The sequence below is a fragment of the Miniopterus natalensis genome, chromosome 1, assembly GCF_054644295.1.
Source record: "Miniopterus natalensis isolate mMinNat1 chromosome 1, mMinNat1.hap1, whole genome shotgun sequence".
In the NCBI taxonomy this organism is placed as follows: Eukaryota; Metazoa; Chordata; class Mammalia; order Chiroptera; family Miniopteridae; genus Miniopterus; species Miniopterus natalensis.
In genome coordinates, this window is record NC_142081.1 from 53354401 (window position 1) to 53380432 (window position 26032).

At 33.7% G+C, this 26032-nt stretch overlaps 1 protein-coding gene across 3 annotated transcripts in view; it reads left to right on the forward strand.

Moving 5' to 3' along the window:
• The window catches only part of COPS2 (COP9 signalosome subunit 2), a 29544-nt gene extending 14787 nt beyond the window's left edge, over nucleotides 1-14757 (forward strand). For 2 of the 3 annotated variants that reach the window (XM_016210122.2, XM_016210124.2), the window contains exons 4-13: nucleotides 1634-1759; nucleotides 3378-3488; nucleotides 3617-3694; nucleotides 5710-5884; nucleotides 6312-6490; nucleotides 6582-6634; nucleotides 9251-9348; nucleotides 10848-10930; nucleotides 11462-11520; nucleotides 12150-14757. In XM_016210122.2, coding sequence (XP_016065608.1) covers nucleotides 1634-1759; nucleotides 3378-3488; nucleotides 3617-3694; nucleotides 5710-5884; nucleotides 6312-6490; nucleotides 6582-6634; nucleotides 9251-9348; nucleotides 10848-10930; nucleotides 11462-11520; nucleotides 12150-12294 — 1107 coding nt within the window. In that variant the 3' untranslated portion in view covers nucleotides 12295-14757. The remainder of the gene's footprint in view (nucleotides 1-1633; nucleotides 1760-3377; nucleotides 3489-3616; nucleotides 3695-5709; nucleotides 5885-6311; nucleotides 6491-6581; nucleotides 6635-9250; nucleotides 9349-10847; nucleotides 10931-11461; nucleotides 11521-12149) is intronic. The other variant, XM_016210123.2, reaches the window with a different exon arrangement.
• The last annotated feature ends 11275 nt before the right edge of the window (nucleotides 14758-26032 follow it).

Consider the following 26032-nt stretch of genomic DNA (forward strand, 5'->3'; position numbering starts at 1 on the left):
TGCTTTCCTTCTCTACATTTTATTTGTTCTAGCAGTATCTCTGCAGGAGTACCAGTTATAAGAGTAGTTTCAGCTTCCATTCCTGCCCCCTCATTTTCTAGTTGGCTCAGAATAGGACCCATTTGCTGTGGAGTGATTTTGGGCAGTAAGAAGTTGGAAAAGTTCGTTACCAACTACTCTGTGTGTTCACCACTGCAGATAAAACCAATTTACCTACTCCTCAGTCTTTAATTACAGTAACAGTTTTTGAACAGTGAACTTCATTCAAAGTTACAGCATGAGAAAATGAATTCAGAACAACCTTTTTGTTAAATTCCTATTTGAGTGTCCAGATACAATCTCAAAATTGGAACAGTCCTATTTTTTATTTTCCTTTTGTCACAAGATACATTCTGTAACTTGGATTTTAGCAACTTACTGATAGGACGTTACCTATTTATCCCCCCATGCTACTGGCATACTTGGAAACAAAAGTAGTTTGATATATAATGCTAAAGCTTTTCCCATGTTCTGTCCATTTTTTCCACCCACCCCTACTACTGTTTTCATTTTTTTAATTCAATTCTTGCTCAGAAGATTTTAGGGAATCATGTTTTCTTGTCCCTCGTGCTGTATCCCAGAGCAGGATATAGTCATAAGCAGGAAAATTACAGTATCATTAGTTTATTCTTCACCCTAATAAACACTTTTTTTTCAATCCTCACCCAAGGATACTTTTTCCATTGCCTTTCAGAGAGAGTGAAGGGGGGGAAGGGAGGGAGAGAGAGAGAGAGAAACATCTGTGTGAGAAAGACACATCGGCTGTTTGCCTCTAAGCCTGCAACCAAGGTCTGTGCCCTCGGTTGAAATTGAACCCTAAACCCTTCAGTCCCCAAGCCAACGCTCTTAACCACTGAGCCAAACCCACTAGGGCATAGACACATTTTTTTATTAGTCAAGAAACAAAGCATTATAACTGCCAGTGTTCCTTCTTCCTGTGCTAGAAATTTCACTAGTAGTCCTTTATTTCCTCAGATCTTTCATGTTTCCTGGGATAACCACAGTGTTACAAATAGTGCTGCAAGTAAAAGCAACATTGGCTACATCTACTTTTGAGTAGAGCCTTAAATGGGAGGACTTTTCTTGATAGTGGGTTGAATATCTGGGCTTGAAGAGATTCTTTTACTTCACATTTTAACACAGTGTCAACCGATAATAGGGAGAACAAAAACATGTAACTGTTGTTAGAGAGCTTCCTAATCAAGGGGTGAATCTTCAGAGGATATAGCTGATACCTGCATAGCTGGTACCCAAGGCATTTAAAAAGTTGGTTTTACTTATATTTTTTAGTTTATGAATATTTAGTAGTTTTTATGACTTAAATATGTTGCCCAGTGAGGAACAATATCTGAAATTTGGAAACATTAAAAGTTGTACTTATTCGTAGGCTAACTTTGTAAATTTGGTTCGTGCGTCTAAGTAATCTAGTAATTTCAAATTTAAGTTAAAATGTTAATAGTGTCTCTGTCATAGTTTGTCTTTCATAAAGCTATTATTTTTCAGTTATGCTGTAATATGTTCTGTAATTTGAATCATGTATACATGTTTTAGTACATAAATATGTATCTAATAATGCATTTTTCTTCCCTCACAGACAAACTTTCCAGAAATGATGAACAGATATAAACAACTATTGACCTATATTCGAAGTGCAGTCACAAGAAATTATTCTGAAAAATCCATTAATTCTATTCTTGATTATATCTCCACTTCTAAACAGGTTAGGTTCTGGTTTTCCTCTTGGTACTTATCTGCGTGTTTATTATTTATATTAAGGGCCTTGTTCTTTTTTTTAAGGCCTAGAAATTCTGTTTAAGCATTTTTGCTAGTTTTTAGTTTGTTTTTAAAATAATGTGTACTATTTTCTTGATTGTGGTACTAATTGTGTAATATTAAAAGGTATTAACTGCAGCTTAATCTCTTTAATATCTTCAAATACTGACATAATCTGCACACAATTTTTACTAGCTTATATTAGATTCCTGTTTGCAGATACTATCACAGTTCCTTCTAAACTCCATTACCACTTGAGTTAGCCATCTTGAGCTATTTAAATACTTAACAGTGAGTCATAAGTGATTCGTGTGGATTTGATTAAAAATCCAGGAGGGGAAAACCTGTACTCCTATAGTTAGTGCTTGGCATTACTTATTAGATGTTTGTTCAAAATGCTTCTGTAAAGAATGGGTGGATGGGTGATGAAAAGAAGGGCTGATGATGAAACTACAGTGATCATTGGGAGTGATGGTGCTTTCATTTAGTCTAAATTTTATTTATTAGGAAAAGCAATGATGATTTTATTTTATTGCTAAGATAATTTTTAATTAGATTGTTCGTTAGTATTCTTTTAAGCAGCATAGTGCTAAGTTTCAGCTTTCTTACACTAGTATTTGAGCATAAGAAGTATTCTCTATATCACTTAATATTTCTTAGAACATTTGGTACTTTTTATACTCATAATAAAAATTGTTCATCGCAGAATCAGCCTCTTTACATCTTTTCTATTAGATGTCATTTTTAATTCTTGAGGCAGTGTACTATTTTTACTCTTTATCTAAAGTACATGTGATGGAAATAGAGGAAGATAAACTTATGTTCTGTTAGAACATTTGCACTTAATGGCACTAATTCTAGAGGTATTCTATATCAAGGGGCTTGTCTTAAGTGGGAAAATGTTTTCTGAGTTTTACAGGCAAGTATCATCAAAACATTTTTGTTATACTATTTATAAATGTTATGCCAGATGTGGGGGAGGGGCTAAGTAATTATAAAACTTCAAGATTGAGTGTTGCTTCATACTATCGTACATAAACTATTTGTCTTTTAAAAGTAAGAATAGATGCTGAGTGGGCGGCACTTGACTAATTCAGTAAGCCATCAGTAGTCATGAATAAATAGGCAGCCTTTTCTGAAAGTACCAGACTTCCCTGTTCTCATGGCCCCGTTACTTCTTTATCCTATTAAGTAGAGAGTCTGCCACACAGGACATACCAAGTAACAGTTGAGTGAATAAGATACACTGTTAATAACGGTACAACTAGTTCTGTGTATGGGTAGTGCACTTTTGTTAATATAAACTGAGTTATTAGATTGGAAAAGACAAACCTATACTATTAGAGAATTAGATATTTTCTGTGTTTTAATTTTTTAACATAAAAAACATGTTGGCACATGTCTTTTGCAAATTTGGTCTGTATTTGTATTTTGTGGACTGTCGCAGACATTTGGTAAGACACAGGTGATAGAGTATCTTATGTGTGTTAAAGTTCAAAGATGCACTTTTAGTTTGCTCAAATTAACTTTATTAACAGGTACAAATTTGCTGTTTACAATTATAGAATTCTGATTTTTTATGTCAGATGGATTTACTGCAGGAATTCTATGAAACAACACTGGAAGCTTTAAAAGATGCTAAGAATGATAGACTGTGGTTTAAAACAAACACAAAGGTAACGATTATAATTACTTATTTTTTTTTCTTTGGAAGAGTGGGTGGGTGTCCTTAGTAAACTCTCCTAAAGATGCACACCTTCTCCTATTGAAATCTTTTGATTTTAATAAGTTTCTTTCTTTACAGCTTGGAAAATTGTATTTAGAACGGGAGGAATATGGAAAGCTTCAAAAAATTTTACGCCAGTTACATCAGTCCTGTCAGGTAGCATTCCCTTAATTTTTTATTAACATTTCTTCATAGTAAAAAAGCATAAGAAAAATTTGTATTTGAAACATTGCTTAGGAGTGTTTTTGTTCAAGCATCATCCCAAAAATGAAATTGGGGAAAATAAGCTACCAAAAAGCTCATTTTTTCTGAGAATGACATTTTTTCCTGTTTTAATCCTAATTTCAGTCCTTATGTTTGTGGGATGAAGCACAGGTATTAATAAATGAACAGACCAGTCATTAATATTAAGAATAAGCCGTTTGTTTGTTTGTTTGTTTGTTTTGTTTATTGATTTTGGAGCGAGGAAGGGAGAAGGAGGGAGAGAGAGAGAGAATCATCTATTATTGGCTGCCTTCTGCTCGCCCCTAACCTTGGATCGAGCCCACAACCTGGGCATTCGCCCTGAGCAGGAATTGAACCGTGACCACCTGGTTCATGAGTCAGTGTGCAACCACTGAGCCACGCCAGCCTTTCTTATTCAGTTATGCACCCTGTGAAAATCAGAAAGGATATTGTAGGCATATATAATAGAGATATTTTGTATTCTAGTTTATAATATATGAATTCCCTATAACAATACTCTCCAGTAGTTCATGTAATGCTAGAAATACTGTTTTTCAATATGGTGGCAATAGCTACATGCCACTAGGCATTTGAAATGTGGCTGGTGTGACAGAGGTGCTGAGTTTTATATTTCATTAATTCATTTAAATTTGAATACCCACATGGTCTGGACCGTGTACCTCTATAACTTTTTAGCTAAGGGCTATAATTTTATATCTCCTTTTTTGTCTTGATAAGTAAATTATTTGATATTAGTTTAAATTTTATGTAGAAATACTATTTTTAAAAGTTTGCTTTTCCAAAGCCATGTACTATTCTTTTAATTATATATTATTTCTGTGCATGGGGGAAAAGTTGATCAGGAAAGTGTTCAAAATTAATCACCTGCAGATACTTTTATTTATTTCTTTTGCTTTTTCAGCTTTTAAAAACAAGAAAAATGTATTTCATAATAGTTTTGCTTTATAAAGCAGGTTAGTCATTTATGAATTATTTATCTTAGGAAAGTTTAGTTTGATGCATAAACAACTGTGAGTTCAGTTCCACGTGAAATGGAAATGTTAGAGAAAACCTTTCTGAATGGAGGAGGGTCTTTCAGTGTATACATAAGGAATATGAAAATTTTGGTTGGTTTATTTTGTACATAAGGAAAATGCTGCCTGGATTGTAAAAAACATAGTATAGCAGAGATGCTTGATAATCTGAATGTACAAATTGTCTTACAGATCATATTTTTTTACTCTGTTGTGATTCATTAGTGAATAACTAAACAGAAGTTTAAGTTGGTATCTGCTATTTATGGTTATCTGACTATTGACCATATGCATTTTGTGGCTCTTGGCTATCTTTCAAAGTTGAACTCAAATGTCACCGCTCTTGTTATTTTTTTGACACCCCCCCCCAGGAAAGTTAGTCCCTTTCTCTTCCGTTCTTCTAGGTACTTGGTTCATGCTTAAACTAGAATCGTTATCATTTATAATGTAAATTACCTCTTGACAGATTAAGCTACTAGATTGTAAACTTTCTTAGGCCAGGAACATTGGCTTATTTTACTTACTTCCCCAAGGTAGACCCAGTGCCTGGCACAAGGAAGGCACTCAGAGGGTTTTTGAGTGAATCAGTGGATCCAAAATGGTTTCAAAGATTTGGAGAAGACCATAAATAACCTCCGAGCTAAAAACAAACATCGTAACATTTTATACATAATAATACACCTCTGGCCACTTTTTTCTTATTGAATACCAGAAAGTACAAAAGATGTGTAGATTCCTTTTTGGCCATAAAGGTAGTGTTCTTAGGACTCTAGGTCCCAATTAAGATTTGTAGTGTTTTCTCACACAGAATTAGAAACTTAAAAATGTAAGGTTCTTGGGCTAAGTCAAATAAAAATTACTAGGCTGACTCTGAATTCTATCTTGACTAAAGTTTATTATTTGTCTTTCTAGACTGATGATGGAGAAGATGACCTGAAAAAGGGTACACAGTTATTAGAAATATATGCTTTGGAAATTCAAATGTACACAGCACAGAAAAATAACAAAAAACTTAAAGCACTCTATGAACAGTCACTTCACATTAAGTCTGCCATCCCTCATCCACTGATCATGGGAGTCATCAGAGGCAAGTTTGGTTTGGAGAGAGTGGGCAGTGTTGTGGAAGATATCAGGGTGTCATGCATATAACTGAATGACTGAAAGTTGTTTCTGTTTTAGTGAAAGTAATTAGCAAAGTAATGAAGTCAGTGAAATGATACAGTCTTAGAAATTAGGATGACTTTTGTAAATTTATATCAGTGAAGATAGTAATAGAAAAATTATAAGTTCTATTCTAGAATTATAATGATGTATATAAAAGTATTTCTTCAGTTGAGAAGAAAGACTTGCAGATGCTTATTTTAGAGTCAAGTATGTACCCTGAGGCTAGTACTGTTCATGTTGTAGAATTAAAACACCGGAAGCCATTGTTTTCATTTGATTTTTATAAAGTAGTCAGGCTTATTATGACACTTTTGAAAATATCCTCTTTTCTCCTGTTTTTTTCTTTACAGAATGTGGTGGTAAAATGCACTTGAGGGAAGGTGAATTTGAAAAGGCACACACTGATTTTTTTGAAGCCTTCAAGAATTATGATGAATCAGGAAGTCCAAGAAGAACCACTTGCTTAAAATATTTGGTCTTAGCAAATATGCTAATGAAATCGGGAATAAATCCATTTGACTCACAGGAGGTATGTGTGTTCGTTCCTGTCAGCTGTCTTCCATGGAAATAAACTTTGTACATATAGTTAATTGTTAATTGGTTTTTTTTACTGTATTTAGGCCAAACCGTACAAAAATGATCCAGAAATTCTTGCAATGACGAATTTAGTAAGGTAAGAGTTTATATTTCAGTTAAGGTAAACTTATTTAAAGCAGTGAATAAAGGGGAGAGAAAGAAGAGAGCTTGTCAGGATCCAGTTAATACTCAACAATTACTCTTCTATATTTTCGTTTGAAATAGAAAGTTTGTGCGATTTTTATCTTCTGAAGTCATTTATTATGCTGTTTCTGTTAGGCACGAGATTTTATTTGTTGCTTTTCTCACCTGTATGTATGTGTACTATTTTTCAGTAGAAAACTGATTGTAGATGTTTTAAAACAATTTCTCAATGTTTACTGTTGCTACCTGCCTGAATCCAAAATGAAATTATGAATTGGTCCACATAAATCAAGCATTTGCAATAAGGCAATTACTTGAATGTTTTCTTATTTGAAAAGATAAAAAAAATCATTTAAAAAGAGTTTACTTCAGATAATTTTCTGAAGTGAGGAGCAGAGGAGTCACACTGGTAAGATACCCAAGGATTTATTGATAGCTTCTATGGAGAGAGATAAGATTAATAATGTTTAGCAATTGAAAAACCTGATGTAATTAATATTAAATAAAATTATAGAAGATAAAATCAAGCAAAAAGCCTAGGAAAAAAGGCCTGGTTTTGCCAAAGAAGTCGGTGAGCAAGAATTATTTTCCTCTGTGTCAGGAATAAATGGAGCCCAAACTTTAATGGGCTTTCTTTGTAGAAAAGAATGAGAAACTTACTAGGTTTCTTCAAGTCCTTTGTTTTAGATTGTACAGCTGAGTTTACCAAGGCATGAAGAATGAAGTGAGGGACATAGAGCAGGGGGTTTTTACAGATATATGTAGGTAATTTAGTTGTCCAGACATTCTCTTAATGGTCCTTATCATTAAAAAAAAAAGTATTGTTAGACTATAATTTCAGTCACCTACATACAAATTTTATGTACTTGGAAAAAAAGCAGATGATTTATGATATTGTTTAAGTTCTTATATAAAATGTTCTCATTTACTTTGTTTTTACTTGGCTATGATTTTTATAAGTTACTAGGTTTTCTTTTTTATGGAAACCTTAATTTTTAACTGTAAAAATAATGACCTTATTTTAAGGAAACTAAGACTGGTTAGGGGATAAAAACCCTAAATGGCAACATTTTAAAAAATCAATTTATTGTTTATTTCTTTAGTATATTTTAATAAATATTTGTTGGATTAAGTTGATTTTAGTCATAAAAGGAAATTTCTCCGTCTTTATTTCAAACAGTGTATTCCATCTGCATTTGGCCACATCAAGAGGTGAATTAGAGATTAATTAACTTCATAATACTTGTAAAAAAATTTTTATAAAGTTCAATTGCTAAAGCAACAGTTTAAACTTTTAAAACTCTTGAAGAAATATTGAAAGTTTTGCCCTAGACCTTAATATTTTATCTAAATTAAATTGGCTAAATACATAGCTATATTTATATATTTATTATATCTTACAATTCACTTTAGTCAGGCCTCTGTATTGGAACTTGGAAACTTATTTTAATGGTAAATTTGGACCCAAACAAGCAGCCTGTAGTGTCCCACATTTTGTATAATTTTTTTAAAGCCACTTAAATAGTGGAAGAATCTCTTGGTTAAAATACATGTGTGTGCAAGCGTTTTCACTACTCGAATATATCCTCCAGTAGTATTTACAATCATATATTTGGAGTAGGTAAGAAAGTAATGCTTCCTAATTTTATCTTCCTAGTCAGTTGCCAGCAGACTAGAGGAAAATAATTCCTGTTGAAGCATTTGAATCACCTGCCCCTAACATGAAGTTACATTGCGACCCATCAGATGGAAGCACAACAGAGGGCGTGCAGAATGGCTGATGATATTCCTTACATATAAAGCAGACAGTGGTGCCATATCCAGAAGGTTGGCTTCTTCCTTCTCAGCACCTTTAGCGATCCCTATAGTGCCTTACAGAATCATTTCAGGACTAGATACTAGATACCTCAAAGAATTGTGAACATAATCAGCCTTTGGCCTTCTGCAGCAGAGTCCATCACTCTCTACTTTGGGTGTATGTCCTATTTGACACTAATGATCACCACTGATACAATTTTCTGCTGTATAGCTCAGTGAAATTTTCAGCTAAAGAATTAGGAATCAGATGTTCCCTTTGAAAAGTTTTGGCAGTTGCTGGTAGCTTTCTAGAAGAAAAAATTAGGAAGTTCTATTTCTGACTAAGCTCCAGAGAGAATAAATAATAATGTCATATTTGAAAGAGGCAGCCAAACTCCTCCATACAGTAGTATGCACGCAACTTGGTTTCTTAGGGATTAAGTACACAATGTAATTTGAAAGCATCAAGCATTAAACAGTCATTGAACTGTTGTCAATTCCTCCAACACCAAGATTTTAAGAAGATTTAGCTATATATAAATATAAAACCCCAAAAGATTTATTTAATCTTTATTTTATAAAACTGAAGCATTAAAAAGGAAATTAATTTTATTTGCAGAAGAATGTGTGTGTGTTTAACTCTGATTCCCATGACAGAAATTATATAATTTAGGTTTTTGCACATAGAAATTGAGAAACAGGCTCTTTGGGTTATCTGATTTAATACATGACTTCATGTTTAACAAAGTACATACTTTTCTTTTTCTGTTAGTGCCTATCAGAATAATGATATCACTGAATTTGAAAAGATTCTGAAGACAAATCACAGCAACATCATGGATGATCCTTTCATAAGGGAACACATTGAAGGTATATTCTTTCTGCTACCTGGATTCTGTTACTTACTTTGTCACTGTAACAGTGCTTCTTAATTGAGCTGAATAGAATTGGGCTGTTTGTCTTCTATTTATTGCAAAAATGGAGAAATATTTCTGAATATTGTTATGGAATAAGATACTCCTTAAAGTTATAAAGGTGTTTGCCTAGCCAGGCGTGGCTCAGAGATTGAGCATCAACCTAGGATCTAGGAGATCAAAGTTCGATTGCCAGTCGGGGGCTTGCAGGAGGCAACCAATCAATGATGACTCTCTCATCACTGATGTTTATATCTATCTCTCTTTCTCTCCCTCTCTCTGAAATCAATAGACACATGTATATATATATGTATGTATATATATATATATATATATATATATATATAAAAATAAATAGAAATAATAATAAAAAATGTATTATCTCTTTAAAAAAAATTATAAAGGTGTTTTAAAGAAATCATTAGCCAGTTTCATGTTAATAACATTATCAGGTTCTTATATGATGTCCATTTCAAATAAGAATGGGCTTCACTGGCTGTCCCTTTTACCTTTTTTTCTAATTTAAATGTTGTTGCATGTTTTTTACTGATGCTTAGATTCAAAGTTAATTTTTAGGATTTATTTTTGACAAATATCAAAAGCTTTGAAAATAGCCTGCTATATATAATGCTGAGTGCACTTACCTTGAAAGGTAGGCTAACATTGTAACTAAGTGTATGAGATTTTTAGTAAGTTCTGTCAGATTCACAAAGACAGACAAATCACTCCTTTGTTCTGGGGCCTCTGTTTTATACCTCCAGTGTTCCCACCTGTTGTGGAGCTGTTTGAGGATTTTTAAATGGCCATTTGGAACAACTCATTTAAATATTTTAAAATTCCAGATGCATCAGGAAAATCTGAAGGGTACTTTGGAAGTAATGTTTTTTTGTTCCCCACCTTCCTTTCTCTTTCACACAACAGACATTTTTAAAGTTCTTATATGAACCTAGGATGATACTGTACTTTGTGGGTATACAAAAATGTAGATGCCTTATGCATGAACTCCAATCTGGCTTTTTTGAAAAAGACACTTGTACGTGAAGAAACTGGGGAGAATTGTAAAATCATTGTATAAAATAGAATAAGTTTTATAAGAGAGCATAAAGTAAGGAACTTAGCTGGTGCAAATCAGAGCTTCTGGAAAGATGTTAACTATAGAGGAAATGATGAGCAGTGGAGTATTATTGAGGAGGCAGGGGGATATTTTAGGTAGTGTTACACATTAGCAAAAGTAGGGAGGTGGTAACAAAAAATGATGGGAGAGACCTCTAATCAAACTGCATCCGTTGGACCCAAATATTTTTAGATCCAAATACCTTATGTCTTTGCCAGACAAAAGGATGTATTTTGAGAAGATAAGTGATGTAGTTAGTTAATATGATTTAGAAGCACATGATTCATAAAGATATACAAACTATTAAATGCAAGCGTATTGTCTTAATTTTTGTCTTTCAGAGCTTTTGCGAAACATCAGAACACAAGTGCTCATAAAATTAATTAAGCCTTACACAAGAATACATATTCCTTTTATTTCTAAGGTACCTATATCCGTGGATTTTAATATTTATAATTTGTACTTATAAATGCAGTATACCTGTCTTCCATTTAAAAGAGTAATTCTAACTTGGTAACGTTTTGTAGTATTACATTTCTTAAATACAGCATAACTTAAAAGCTTTACTTTTAATGTGAAATTTTCTGTTTTCTTGGTGTAAATTGAGTTAACAGAAAAGAGAAATAAGGATCATTAAATTTCTTTTTAAAGATTTTCTCAGCCATAGAGAAAATTACAGAAAAGAGCCTACTGGCTAAAATACATAATCGGTGAAGGGTTAACCCCAACCATAATAAAATGGTGGTAAGAATGTACTTTAGAAGTGACAGTTAAATTTATCATACCTGTGTTCTCAGAAATATTTTGAAGTGATAATGAAATTTGTTATAAATTTTTTCTTCACTAATTTTTTTTTAGTGGTGGAAATGGATTTAAAATCAGAACGATTATTTATACAAAGTCATGACTTTTTAAAATGTTAATTAGTAGAATTATAATGAGTCTTTTGTCTTAGGAGTTAAACATAGATGTAGCTGACGTGGAGAGCTTGCTGGTGCAGTGCATATTGGATAAGTAAGTATTTGGCTATTTTTTATCACAAAATGTTTAGGGCCATAAAGGTTGAGTGATGATGGCAAAGGTAGTAGCAGGTGGATTCTTGACTTTTTATAAAAAACACCTTCTGGCTATGACTTTCTGTTAAAAGATATATATGTATGTGTGGTGGCTTTTTAATAAGTGAATGAGAATATAAAGCACATGATCTCTGAGAAAGTTCTAAATGCTTTTTCAGAAGGATTTTTCTTTCAGTATATGACCCATATACAGCTAGAGAATTATTTAATGAGTAGTATTTTTTTATGTATAAGGTATGATATATAATAGTTTTGAAATTATCTCTTTTAAAAGCAGTATGTTATTTAAAGCTTCACAAGTTACATTTGCTCTTGATTAATTGGATAAGTCTGTGCCTGTTCTTTCTGTGAAATTGATGACAGGTAGCTGAAATCTGGTTTCTCTCTAGAGTTTAAATAAGGCAATGAATGCTATAATTAATCCTGAACTCAATCATTTATAATGTAGGCACCGGGGGGGAGGGGGGGTTGCATTTATTGATATTGTGAATATTTATGAAGTATTAGTCTAGAAGATATGCTTAGTGAAATTAGTTTGTAGACATGTCTTCTTTTATTTATTTCCAGCACTATTCATGGCCGAATTGATCAAGTCAACCAACTCCTTGAACTGGATCATCAGAAGAGGGGTGGTGCCCGATATACTGCACTAGATAAATGGACCAACCAACTAAATTCTCTCAACCAGGCCGTAGTCAGCAAACTGGCTTAACAGAGAACAAGCTTTTACAGACATACTTAAGGCAACAGTGAAGAGATGTAATTCTTAAAAGAACTGGGAATGGCAAAACTACTGTCGGTTGATGTGTCCTGAAAATTATTGGAGTTATGGCAGAAGTGCTTTTTTTGATCAACTGGTTTGTGTTTTGCTGCTGCATTTATCCCAAGAAAAACAGCTTTAATCTCCAGAAGAAAACCAAAATGCCATGGGATTTATGCTGTATTGACATCTTGCCCTAACCATACAACATCATAGTAATTTGTCATGGGCAACATGACCAGAGAGAAGATTTTTGTCATGATTTTAAATACACTGACACGCTACTGTTGGTTAAATTTAAACATGTTTTACCTACAGAAATTCTCTCACAAATAACCTGCAATAACTTGAAATGCATACCCTTTTGAACACTTCCTTTTCTCATGTATAAATTAAAATGTTTGCTGCATTTTGCAAAATGTCAATTCTCCAAAAATGTGTCCGTATATTTCTGTACCTGCAGTGTAGTAAAGGTTTAGATGAAACCCCATAATTATAGTGGCATACTGTCACTTAGGTTTCAAGCAGCAAAATAAACAGTGCAGCTCAGAAATTGTAGTTTGGTTCTTGATGTGTTTTTATTACACTTGGGCTTTTTGTTTTGGTTTTTAGTAACTTAGAAATTTCAAATTTTATCTTCAGTTAACAATTTTAAAAAGCCTGGGAGCAAATAAGTTAGATATTTGCTTTCAAGTTTTTAAAATAAGTCTATTGATAAAGTAAGTAGAACTAGTTTCTAACAAAATACTTGCATAGTACTTACTTTAACAGTGATGTTTTAAAGGAATAAAATTCTTTTTTTTTTTTTAAGAATGATATTCCTTTTTAAAAGAATAAATCCTAACTCTCAGAATGTTCACTTTAAACAAATATGCCAGAACATAGACAGCTAAATGAATGTTACCTTGCATAGTGATCATACTGGAAAGTTATTTTCTAATTCCAGCAATTTACCATTGCTCAAAATCTCAGATTTTGCTCTTTTAGAATTGCATTCATAGTTCATTTAAGTCACACAAACTATTAGCTTTATGATTACACATTGTTTTTTTAAAAAAGAAAGTACCAAACTTGATTGTTTTATAGTTACCATAATTTGACACCAAATAACTTATGACAGTTTCCAAAAATTAAGTCAATCTTTGAGGTAATGGCAAAGTATGCAACTGGCTTTGGAGGCAATCCCAAAAGAGTTTTAAAGGTATTTTGAGCAGTGGTAGCATAGTTAAGAGAATGAACTGTGGCCTTCCAAGGTGACTACCCTAAAGGAAACGCAGATCATTTGAATGTATTGAGTTTTGGATGTATTTGTTTCATTTAAAAAAAAAAAAAAAAAGTTCACATTATTTTATAGTGTCAAAAGGAAGAACTAAGATTAAGATAATTTCTTTGGTTTTTCTGTTGCTTGTTATTATGTACAAAGAAGTGAGTGGCAGTTCAGAGGGAAGACTGTTTGTTATAACTGAAGAATGGCAGCCAAGAATTTTTGATCATTAAATCCAATTTTATAAACAGTGGAAGGAGCATGGACTTAAAACAAGGCATGCTTATTCGGTTTTGTCAAAATTTTACGAAAATATGTGATATATATTTATACTAAACTATATAATCCTTAGATTTAGGAAAGCAATCAGTTAATGTCTTCAGCAGATTAAAGCAGTATTAAATACAGGTGCAAGTTGGAAACTGTAGAAAACAAAGAAAACAAAAGACAAAATGTCTTTGGTAGGGAATAAAAAAGTTTAAGATATAAAATCATGTGTATTTTCTTCTCTTTTACATATATTTGTGAAAAGTGTACTAAATTTTTTTACAGGAGTGATCATAATTAGGATTTATTTTTTAATATAATTTGGAGACCATTTGTTACCCAAATAAAAATGACAAGTTTCTGTGCTATATTCACATATGTATGTGATAACTCTGGGGAAAAAGCCCTATTTACTCTTGAGTTGATGGATTTAGAATTCAAATGATTTGATTGATACTATTTAACCCTTTCTAACTCTTACAATGCCCAGTCCCCCTGTGATATCTTTGCAGTGTTCAGTGTTGCATTTTCCCATTTCTAGAGGGAAAGCATGCACTTCTTATTCTTAGGAAACTGGGCTAAATGTATAACAATATCCAAAGTTATGTCACCTTAATTTAATGTAAATTATCTATCACACAGGCTTTGTTTAATATTCCCTAGATAGAGGCTTAATCTTTTTTTAAAAGTCATTTGCCATATTTGTTCTAGAACACAGGTTTTTTATATCTTAACGGTCTGGCTAAACAACTTATTATTTTTCCCTTTAAACATTTCTATATTCTTGTGCATCAGATCTTGTAGAGTTGAAACCTTAGAGGTTGCTTATCAAATATAACTAAATTGAAGAGAAGTAAAAAAAAACTTTGCAAATTCCTAGCTAATTGCTGGTTAAGTCTTTGTCTCTTTTGTGAAAACTGGAGTAACAACTAGTTTACATCAGATTGTAATGTGTTTATCTCCTTTTTCTTTCTACCCCTAAACCTGGATGAATTCACTCCACAGCAAACTTTGGCTGCCACACATGCATACTATCTGCTACAAAAGCTGGATTTCCATTAGTCATTCTAGCTCTTAAATTGTTGATTAAATATTTTTTTCTCCACATCTGAATGTAGCATAACTTTTTTTTTTAAGATGACTATGTATGTAGTAAGTATTGCTTTCATTACACGAGTCCCTCTAACTAAAGGTTAATAGTCTCAAGAGTACTGAGAGTCTGACTTCACATGGGGGTTATAGTTTTAGCAAAGCCTGTTTTAAATGGGCTACACTGGACAGTATAGTAGTTTGTGTTATAATAAGACATCGGCTTGTCACAGACTGAAAAACAGCTATTCATATTTAAAATACTGTATCCATGATAGAAATTTTAAAGATATTTTCTTTTTTAATCATTAGTCTTTATGATTCCTCAGTAAACACAGGTAAGTACACTTCTGTTTTGGGGTAGTGATGAGGTTGAGGGTGTCCAATCAGCATATGAGGCAAATTATGTTGGGACAGAATTTAGTCAGTTTAGTCCATAGGATAAGAAGATATTTGCCTAATGGATTCCTCTTACCTTTTTAAGGACTAAGATATACTCTAACCATTTATTTACCAAGGCGGCTTTTTAAAAACAATTTAGTACTATTTTAAGTAAACTTGAGAAGTTTTTGATTTAGGTCTTTAAAGTGAAACTTGAGCATACAAAACTCTAGTTAAGATAGGAGTTTTACTCTCTAAGTGGGATTTATCACATCTTAAAGAAAACCATTTTTAAACTGAGATACGTAACAAAATGTAAAGGAATTGGCTTTTTCAGTGTTTTTTGTTTTTTTTTTTTTTAGATAAACGACATAAGGAATTGGCCTTTTTTTTTTTTTATCTGACCCAGTTATGTATGCCACAAATTGTAGCTAGTGCCATAGGAAAGTACTTTTGGGTTTTATCAGATTTATTTTGTCCATCTTTTGATTAGCCTTTTGATCTCACATCTAATATAATTTGGCCTTCAACTATTTTGTTTCAAAGTATTAATACTGTTTAGGTACTTAGAACAAGAGATGATGTCAGGTCTCAGAACCTGAAGCTCACAGTCTTCATTTGTGTGACCAAAATCAAAACTTACCTCCTTTCATTTTTTGGAGGTTTTGCTTGTTTTGTTTTTGCATTAGTGTCCCCAACCCTACTCCTCCCGGGCAGCATCCTATATTTGTCTTGGTAAAATTATAAGTAGAAATGATTTGTAAGAACTTCTGTAATGTAGACATATCAGAGGTTCTTGACTTTTATAATGTATGCATATCAAAGGTTCTATTTAACTCAGTTATTAAATTTTGCTCTGTATCGTCTAGCTAATGTGTGCCCTTAGTGGCATGGATTAGCCAGTTCAAGAATTTTGTATACTTCTCTTTGAATCACTAAGATTTGAAAAGGTTTAACTTTTGGAATTTCAAGGCAAGTTAGAATAGTAATGCTATTCGAAGGATTTAAAAACCTAGAATAATTAAAAATCAATCTTATGCCATCAAACCTTATGGTATTAAAGGTAGATGCCAACTTCATTAAAACCTTGTGATAAACAAAAAATTATTTCTTAAATATTTACCTTACTACTGGCCCCCAAATTTTCCTATTGGTCAGGATTTTAAATTTTAAATCTTGGTCAGGATTTGCACAATAATGGCTGGCCAGTGTTATTTTGTGTGTGCGCGTGCGTATACTTGTGTGAGTACAAAATTCACTATCCAACACCTGAAACCAACACCTATACAAAATAATATTGAAAGTAAACTGTAATTGAAAAATAAAAAGGAATGACAAAATTCACTACCTAGTCCACCACAATTTTTTTCTAGTTTCCATTAATACTGCTTATTTCTGACTCAAGCATATGCCATGAGAAGAATTTTCAGTGTACCAGTAACTTCTATGTTATGACTAGGTTTCACATGGAAGACAGTGTTTCAAATGTACATAATAATCGAGGAATTAGGTTGAATTTGTTTTAATTCTGAAAAAGGGCATCTTTAAGTCAATTGATAAAGGTTGCTTGTTGGACATTATTCATAATAGTTTTAATCATGCTTAGTTCCTGTTTTAGTAGCATATTAATGCTGTGTTGAATATCTGATTTTTGTTTGAAAAGTTTTCATTTGTATGTCAGCCAAGAAATGGAGCAATGGAAAATACAAAATTGTTTTATTTTGCAGCTTATTACATAGTTGCATTATGAGTTTTCTCAATTTTCTTATCCCTTAAGAAAAATGCTAGCTTACTAGTATTAAATATGACAGATTCCTTGATTTCACACTAGATGGTATAAAGCAGGTAACGGGATGTCTGCGAAATTGGAAGTCCCACAAGTTACTACTTGAGAATCAACGGATAGGTACAGATGGGTCACAAGATGCTTTAAGATTAGGTACTTACAGATTTTTTTACTGGAAGTACACATTATCAGTAATAAAAATTATATAATCTACCTCTTAAATATTTACTGTGTAAATACTAGCTTCAGTTAGCACAAGGCCAGCACAGTGGCTTTACACAGTGCACTTAATATATTTAATCAAGTAATTCAATAATGTATACTTAAGCAAAATAGCCTTTGAATGTTTTTAAAATGTTTCTCAGAAAACAGTTCTGGACATTCTGTTCATTTGGGTTGAAAATAGGGGTTTAAATACTGTTCGCTTTTAAGATTACCTTCTTGTTCTGCTTGAAGCATTCCTGGAGGAATTGGCCTCTCCTAAACCCTGTTTAATGATCTGTCCTGGAACAATTCATGTTGCAAACAAATGTCTCAGTACTCCTTCAGTGTGAAACATTTGTACGCTGGAGTTAAGCCAAGGAAAGAAGTGGAGGAAGAAATGTACTCCCAAATCCCTGTTACAGTGCTTTAAAAGGAACTCTTTTAAGGGCCACAATATCTCAGAAACCGCTTGTGAATTTATTATGTATACAAAAATAATGTTTATTTAACAGATACTTAATGTTTGCCTACCATATGCTAAGGTTGAAGAGAGAACATAAGGAACAAATTATTCCTGTGCTCAAAGGGCTCAATTCTATGGGGAGAGGCAAATGAATAAAGTAACTTCAGACAGAAATGTAGCAAATAATGAATGAAGGTGGGGGAGGCATCTTTGAGGGTGTGAAAGTTGATTTCATGTGTGAATGAAAAAGCTGGTCATACAAATCTTGGGGAAGAGCAGTCCAGGCAGAGTTTAAGTCTATCTAAAGCGAGATGGGTATATCAAATTCAAGCAAGGTACACTGATGTTAAGATCAGAGGTGGTCAGGGACCAGATAATGGATAGTTTATAGTTTGAGAGAATGAGTTGAGATTCTTATTCTAAATACAATGGGATGCCACTGGAAATTTAAATTCTGATATACCATTTTAAAAGATGGTTTCGAATATTGTGAAGAGAAATGATTATACGGGGCAATAGTGTGACCAGGGAGACCAGCAAGATCCCTTTGCAGAGGTCAGAATGAAAGATGATAGAGGCTTTTAGACTAGGATTTCAAAGTGCACAGAATCATGATAGGTCAACAGGATTTGCTTATGAATTGGAATAGAGTTGTAAAGGAGACAAGGATGGTTTCCAGGTTTCCTACTGAACAATTGGTAGAGAGTGGTATCACTAAATGAAATCGGAGGACTGAGAAAGCATATTTTTAGCAATATGTTAAAATCCATTTTTTCCCTTTCCAACACTATATAAGCATTTAACTTAAAATATATTTTTACATTCATTACTATGAAATTGCATAATACCCATGGCTTTATCCTTTTTTATATCCCTATAAAAGCTGTCAAATTTTTAACCAGACTCATCAAGAAAAAACGAAAGGCCCTGGCTGGGTAGCTTAGTAGGTTAAAGCATTGTCCCAATACACCAAGGTCGTGGGTTGATGCCCAGTCATGGCACAAACAAAATCAATCAATAATTTATAAATAACTGGAACAACAAATTGATATCCTTCCTTCCCTCTGCCTCTTTGTCTCCCTCTCCTCCCACCCTCTTTCTTTCTCTTCCTTCCTTTCTCTAAAAAAGAAAAAAGAGGACCCAAATAAGTAAATAAAATCAGAAATGAAAGAAGTAGCAACTGACACCAAAGAAATACAAAAGATTGTAAGAAAGTATTACAAACAACTATATGCCAACAAATTGGACAATCTGGAAGAAGTGGATAAATTCCTAGAAACATAATCTTCCAGAACTGAATCAGGAAGAACCAGAGAATCTGGACAGACAGATTACAACTAGTGAAATTGAAGCAGTAATAAAAAACTGCCAACAAACAAAAGTCCTGGACAGGATCGCTTCAAAAGTGAATTTTACCAAACATTCAAAGATGAACTAACACATATCCTTCTCAAACTATTCCAAAAAAAAAATTCAAGAGGAGGGAAGAATCCCAAGCTCATTTTATGAGGCCAGCATTATCCTAATTCCAAAACCAGATAAAGCGACTATGAAGACCTCTGGCTGGTGTGGCTCAGTTGATTGGAGCATCACCCCATGCGCCAAAAGGTAGTGGATTCGATTCCTTACCAGGGCACATACCCAGGTTGCAAGTTGACAGGTGAGGGAAACAACTGATTGATGTTTCTCTCTCCTTTCTTCTCCAAAGTCAATTTAAAAAATTTTTAAACAAAAAGACACTGCAAAGAAGGAAAATTATAGGCCAATATCCCTGATGAACATAGATGCTAATAGCAAACCAGATCCAGCAATACATTAAAAAGATCATACACCATAATCAAGTGGGATTTATTCGGGGGATGCAAGGTTGGTACAATATCTGCAAATCAATAAACATGATAAACACATAAACAAAATGAAGGATAAAAACCACATGATCATATCAATAGATGCAGAAAAAGCATTTGATAAAATCCAGCATCCAGCACCCATCTATGATTTTTAAAATCTCTCAGCAGAGTGGGAATAGAGAGAACATACCTCAACATAATAAAGGCCATATACGGCAAACCGACATCCAACATCATACTCAATGGGCAAAAACTGCAAGTGTTTCCCTCAAGATCAGAAACAAGACAGGGATACTCACTTTCACCACTCTTTTTCCAAATAGTACTGGAAGTCCTAGCCACAGCAATCACTCAAGAAGAAATAAAAGGCATCTAAATTGGAAAGAAGTAAAACTGTCATTATTTGCAGATGGCATGATACTGTATGTAGAGAACCCTAGATAATCCACCAAAAAAACCTACTAGAACTGATAAATAAATTCAGTAAAGTAGCAAGATACAAAATAAATATTCTGAAATCGTTTGCATTTTTATACATCAATAATGAACTCTCAGAAAGGGAAACTAAGAACACAATCCCATTTACAATTGCATCAATAAAATAAAATAATAAAATAAATAAAATAAAATACCTAGGAATAAATTTAACCAAGGCTATAAAAGACCTGTACTCAGAAAATTATAAGACACTAAAGAAAGAAATTGAAGAAGATACAAGTAAGTGGACCATGTTCATAGACCATGTTCATGGATAGGAAGAATTAACATCATTACAATGTCCATACTACCCAAAGCAATTTATAAATTCAATGCAAATCCTATCAAGATACCAATGGTGTATTTCACAGAACTGGAATAAATAATCCAAAATTTACATGGAAACACAAAGGACCCCAAATGGCCACAGCAATCTTGAGAAAGAAGAACAAAGTTGGAGGAGTCACACTACCTGATATCAAACTATACGACAAGGCCATAGTAATCAAAACAGCATGGTACTAGCATTAAAATAGGTGTAGAGATCAATGGAACAGAATAGAGAGCCCAAAAATAAACCCACATAGCTATGGTCAGTTAACATTTGACAAAGGAGGCTAAAGACAGTCTATTCAATAAATGGTGTTGAGGACCCAGTGTGCTCTCCCTCCTGGGATCATGCCCCTCAACTTTCCCCTTTCCTTTCTGTTTTCCTTTTCCTTCCCCTTCCCCGCCCTCCCCCTCAGGTGTTACTCTCACCTTCCTCACCTCCAAGCTCCTAGGGCCCTTCCTTTGCCTCTATAACTTGTTTGTAAGCCTATTTCTTCTATGAATTGCTTCTTCTACCTCTGTGATTTTATAAATAAATGTTCAAATAAATAAATGATATTTGGAAAATTGGACAGATATGTACCAATAAAAGAAAAATAAAACTAGACCATACACAAGAATAAATTCAAAATGAATTAAAGACATAAATGTTAGACTTGAAGCCATAAAACTCCTAGAGGGAAACATAGGCAGTAAAATCTCAGACATTTCTCATAGCAATATTTTTTTGATATATTGCCCCAGGCAAGGGAAACAACAGAAAAAATAAACAAATGGGACTATATCAAACTTAAAAGTTTTTGCACAGCAAAGGAAACCATCAACAAAATGAAAAACAACCCACTGAATGGAAGAACATATTTAGCAATGATACCTCTGATAAAATGTTAATATGAAAAATTTACAAAGAACTTATATAACACAACACCAGAAAGATAAACAATCCAATTTAAAAAATGGGCAAAGGACCTGGATGGACACTTCTCCAAAGAGGATATACAGATGGCCAATATATATATGAAAAGATGCTCAACGTCACTAATCAACAGAGAAATACAAATTAAAACCACAATGAGATATCACCCCACACCTGTCAGAATTGCTATCAACAAGTGTTGGTGAGGATGTGGAGAAAGGGAACCCTTGTGCACTGTTGGTGGGAATGCAGACTGGTGCAGCCACTTTGGAAAGCAGTATGGAGTTAATTCAAAAAAATGGAACTGCCTTATGACCCAGTGATTCCACTTCTGGGACTATACCCTAAGAAACCTGAAACACTAATTCAAAAGAATAGACAGATGCACCTCTATGCTCATTGCAGCACTATTTACAATAGCCAAGATTCTGAAGCACCCCAAGTGCTCATCAGTAGATGAGTGGATAAAAAAGCTGTAGTACATTTACACAGTGGAATACTACTCAGCCATAAAAAAGAAGGAAATCTTACCCTTTGCAACAGCATGGATGGACCTGGAGAGCATTATGCTAAGTGAAATAAGCCAGTCAGAGAAAGAAAAGTACCATATGCTCTCACTCATATGTGGAATCTAATGAACAAAATAAACTAACACACAGAATAGAAGCAGACCCATAGTTAGAGCTATCAGAGGGGAAAGGAGTTGCAGGGTTGAGTGAAAATGGTGAAGGGATTAAGGGAAAATAAAACCCTCATAGACACAGACAGCAATATGGTGATTACCAGAGGAAAAGGGGTGTGAGGGGTGACTGAAGAGGGTATGGGAGAAGAAATGGTGATGGAGGGAGATGACTTGGAGTGGTGAACACAATACAATATTCAGATGATGTATTATAGAATTATACACCTGAAACCTATATAATTTTATCAATGTGACCCCATAGATTCAATTAAAAAGGGTTTTTTTTACAAAAAAGCTGTCAAGGCCTGGCCAGACATGGCTCAGCAATTGAGCATCGACCTAGGATCCAGGAGATCCCGTTTCAATTCCTGGTCAGGGTTCGATCCCCAGTCAGGGGCTTGCAGGAGGCAGCTGATCAATGACTCTTTTATCATTGATGTTTCTATCTCTCTCTCTCCCTTCCTTCCTCTCTCTGAAATCAATAAAAATATATTTTTTAAAATAAGTAAATAAATAATAAATAAAAAAGCTGTCAAACCTGTCTAGTGTTTATGAAGAATGGATTTGTTTTATATATATAAATAAAGCCCTTTCGACTTATCAACTTTTATTATATCTTGGGATTTCAATATAGCTGATTTTAATGTCACCAAAATCATGAATTCTTAAAATATTTGACTTTGTCTCCAAGGAACAAGTTCAAATATAAACAATACTATAATAAGGGCTTGCATTTTGAGTCATCTCAAACTGACAGTGGAACAATGTGCCTTATCCTGAAATTATCATGTTTTACCTGGAAGTACCCATTTGCTTATATGGTTGAATACCCATGAAGCAAGTAAAATAATTAAATTTACAAATCATCATACCTTAGAATAATAGTGATCATTTTCTATAATCAAAAATCAGGAAACAATTCACAAGTGGAATGTGCTTCTGAAGACAGAATACAGGAACTCTAGGACAGAGGCTGGCATCTTAAAGATGTTTTTTGCAGCTTCCCAAGGGAGAGGAGTGTGGTACAGCGGTAAGATCTGCGTAACAGGAGACCTGCCTTCTTCATCTGGCCATGAATTGAGACCTGTCACTGAACCTCTCTGGGCTCCGGGCTCCAATTTCCTTGGCTGACTGATCTTTTTAACCTCAGGTATTCAGAATTGAGAAAATCATTGCATATGGAACACAATGTTTTTTTCAGTTTATTATTTATTTATTTATTTATTTATTTATTTATTTATTTATTTATTTATTTATTTAAATTTTTTTTCTTTTTTTTCCCCAGTTTATTTTTCATGTGTGTAGATGTGCATATCTTGAAAAAATAATATTCGTGTTTATTTTTAATTTTCATAAATGATACAAGTTTCATTTCCTTTAAAAATTTTTTTATATGTTATTTTTAAATCTACTTCATTACTCCTGATTTTTGCCTCTCCCATCTCATACATATACCAAAATTTACCAATTCATTTCTCCAGTGATACACATCTGTGCCCCTTCTAGATCCTTCCTACAGTAAATTATTCTCTGATGAACATTTTATACCTATCTCCTTATGGACGTGTGCAAAAATTATTCTGGAGTGCATACCTGGAAATAGTAGTCTTAGGGTACAAAACTTTACCAAGTTCTGTGAGATCACTCATAAAATGGATGCACCATTTATGTTCCAACATGAGAGCTCCAATTTTCACCTATACTTGACAGCTCTTGATCCTATCTGAGTTTCGAAAGTGGTATTTTGCTGTTAATTTTAACTTAAACATTTTCATGATTATCAATTAGCTTGACTATATCTTCATATACTTATTAGTCATTCAGGTTTCCCTTTCTATGGATATATAATCTCCACAATCGCTTACTGGCCACCTATTTTTACTGATTTGTGGAAGGTCATTGTATATTCCAGCTATTAATTCCTTATTTGTGTTATTTCTGCCTTTCAAATATTCTCTGAAACATTGTCTCTAGTTTTCTTCATTGAGCAGAAATCCTTCATTTTTAAATCTATTCATTTCCCCCCTCACCACCCATACTTCCTTGGATCTTGTTTAAGAAGTCGTTTCTTACACTGATACCACAAAAATGTTCTTTTATAGTTTCCTCCTTTATATTTAGTTCTTCATTTGGAGCTTATTTTGGTATATGATTTGAGGTAAGAATCAAACTTTATTTTTTCTGCGTAATGAACTAATTTTCTCAATACCATCTACTCAATTATTATCCCCTCCTGATACATGAGGTCCCTTTTCTCAGCTACAAGTTCCTACATGTGCAAGGGGTAGACGTCTCAGTTCTCCAGTCTGCTTAGGTGTTCTGCTTGTTCCTTCATCAGTGTCCCCTTTGGTTTTTGTTACTGAGCTGAGTAGTGCCTTAATTACAGGAGAATCTTCCCACCCAATTTGCTGCTCATTTCAAAAATTATTTTAGTATTCATGTACCGTCTCTTTTTTTTGACGTTTAAATAATTTTTATTTATTACTTATTTTTTTATTTTTGTTGTTTTGGATGTTTTAAAATTCATCTTTTTTTTTTAATATATCTTTATTGATTTCAGAGAGAGGAAAGGAGAGGGAGAGGGAGAGGGAGGGAGAGAGACAGAAACATCAATGATGAGAGAGTCATTGATCGAGCCCGCAACCCGGGCCTGTGCCCTGACCGGGGACCGAACCGCAATCGCCTGGACCCCAGGTCGACGCTCAACCGCTGAGCCACGCCCGGCCGGGCTAAAATTCATCTTTATTATTGAAACTATTACAGATGCCCCCTTTTTCCCCATTGCCCCCTCCCCCCTCGCCGGTGCCCCCCACCCCCACCCCAGGCCTTCCCCACACACTGCCTGTGCCCCTGGGTCACGCGCATGTTCATGTAAATTCCTCGGTTAATCTCTGTACTTTCATCTTTTTACATCAGTTTTGGAATCAGCTTGTCAAGTTACTTAAAAGTTTTCATTGGAATTGCATTGAATTTGAGACCAATTTCAGTCTCTTTTTATGTCATGTAAGAGAGTTTTTAACTATTCTCTATAACCATCTTGAGCATTCTTTGTGATATTAATTTCTAAATCCCCATAGGTTATGTTCTCTTGTTTTCCAAAGCACTTTCTCGTTGGTTTTGAGTAGAAGAAAGATGTTGATATTTGCATATGAATTTTTGCATCTATCAGCCTTGCTGAATTATAGTTTATCAATAGTTGATCTGTTGGTTTATCTGTATTTTCTATGTAGATAATCATATTGTCAAGAAAATAATTATATTTTATGCATTTCCTTCCATTATTTCTTATTTCTTTGTCTTATCTCTCTGCGTTGCTCAAGATCTCCAATACACGTGGAACAGCAGTGATAACAGTCAGCATTCTTTTCTCAGGGAAAAAGCATTTTGGATTTCTCCATTAGGTATAAGGTTTATGATCAGTTTGGGGGAGTGAGCATTTATTAAATAAAGTTTTGTTCTATTTCTAGTCTCCTAAGAGATGCGTGGGTTTGTTTTTATCACAAATGGTTTTGAGCTTTGTTAAATGTTTCTGGACCTAGTAAGATGAACACGTGATTTTTCTCTTTTAGTTTATTCATGTAGTGAATTATACTCATAGGTCTTCTAACGTTAACTCATCCCTGCATTCTAGAACAAACTCACACCGATAATTACATATTCTTTTTCAACACAATGTTAGATCTATTCGCCAACCTCTACTTGTTTAGAGGCTTTCCAGCTATGTTCTTAAGTGAAACTGGCCTATAATGTTCTCTTCTTGGGCTACCTTTATTCAGTTTAATTATCAAGGTTATATATAATAAAACAAGTAGGCACCTTTCACTCTATTTCTGTTTTTTAGAACAATGTATGATATGAGGATAATCTACTGTTTGGAAGAACTCATAATGCTGTTTAAACTGAGATTTTATTTTTTAGAAATAGATTTTTTAAGTTACTATTTTAGTTTTTCCAATGATTATTCAACCTCCCAAATATGAT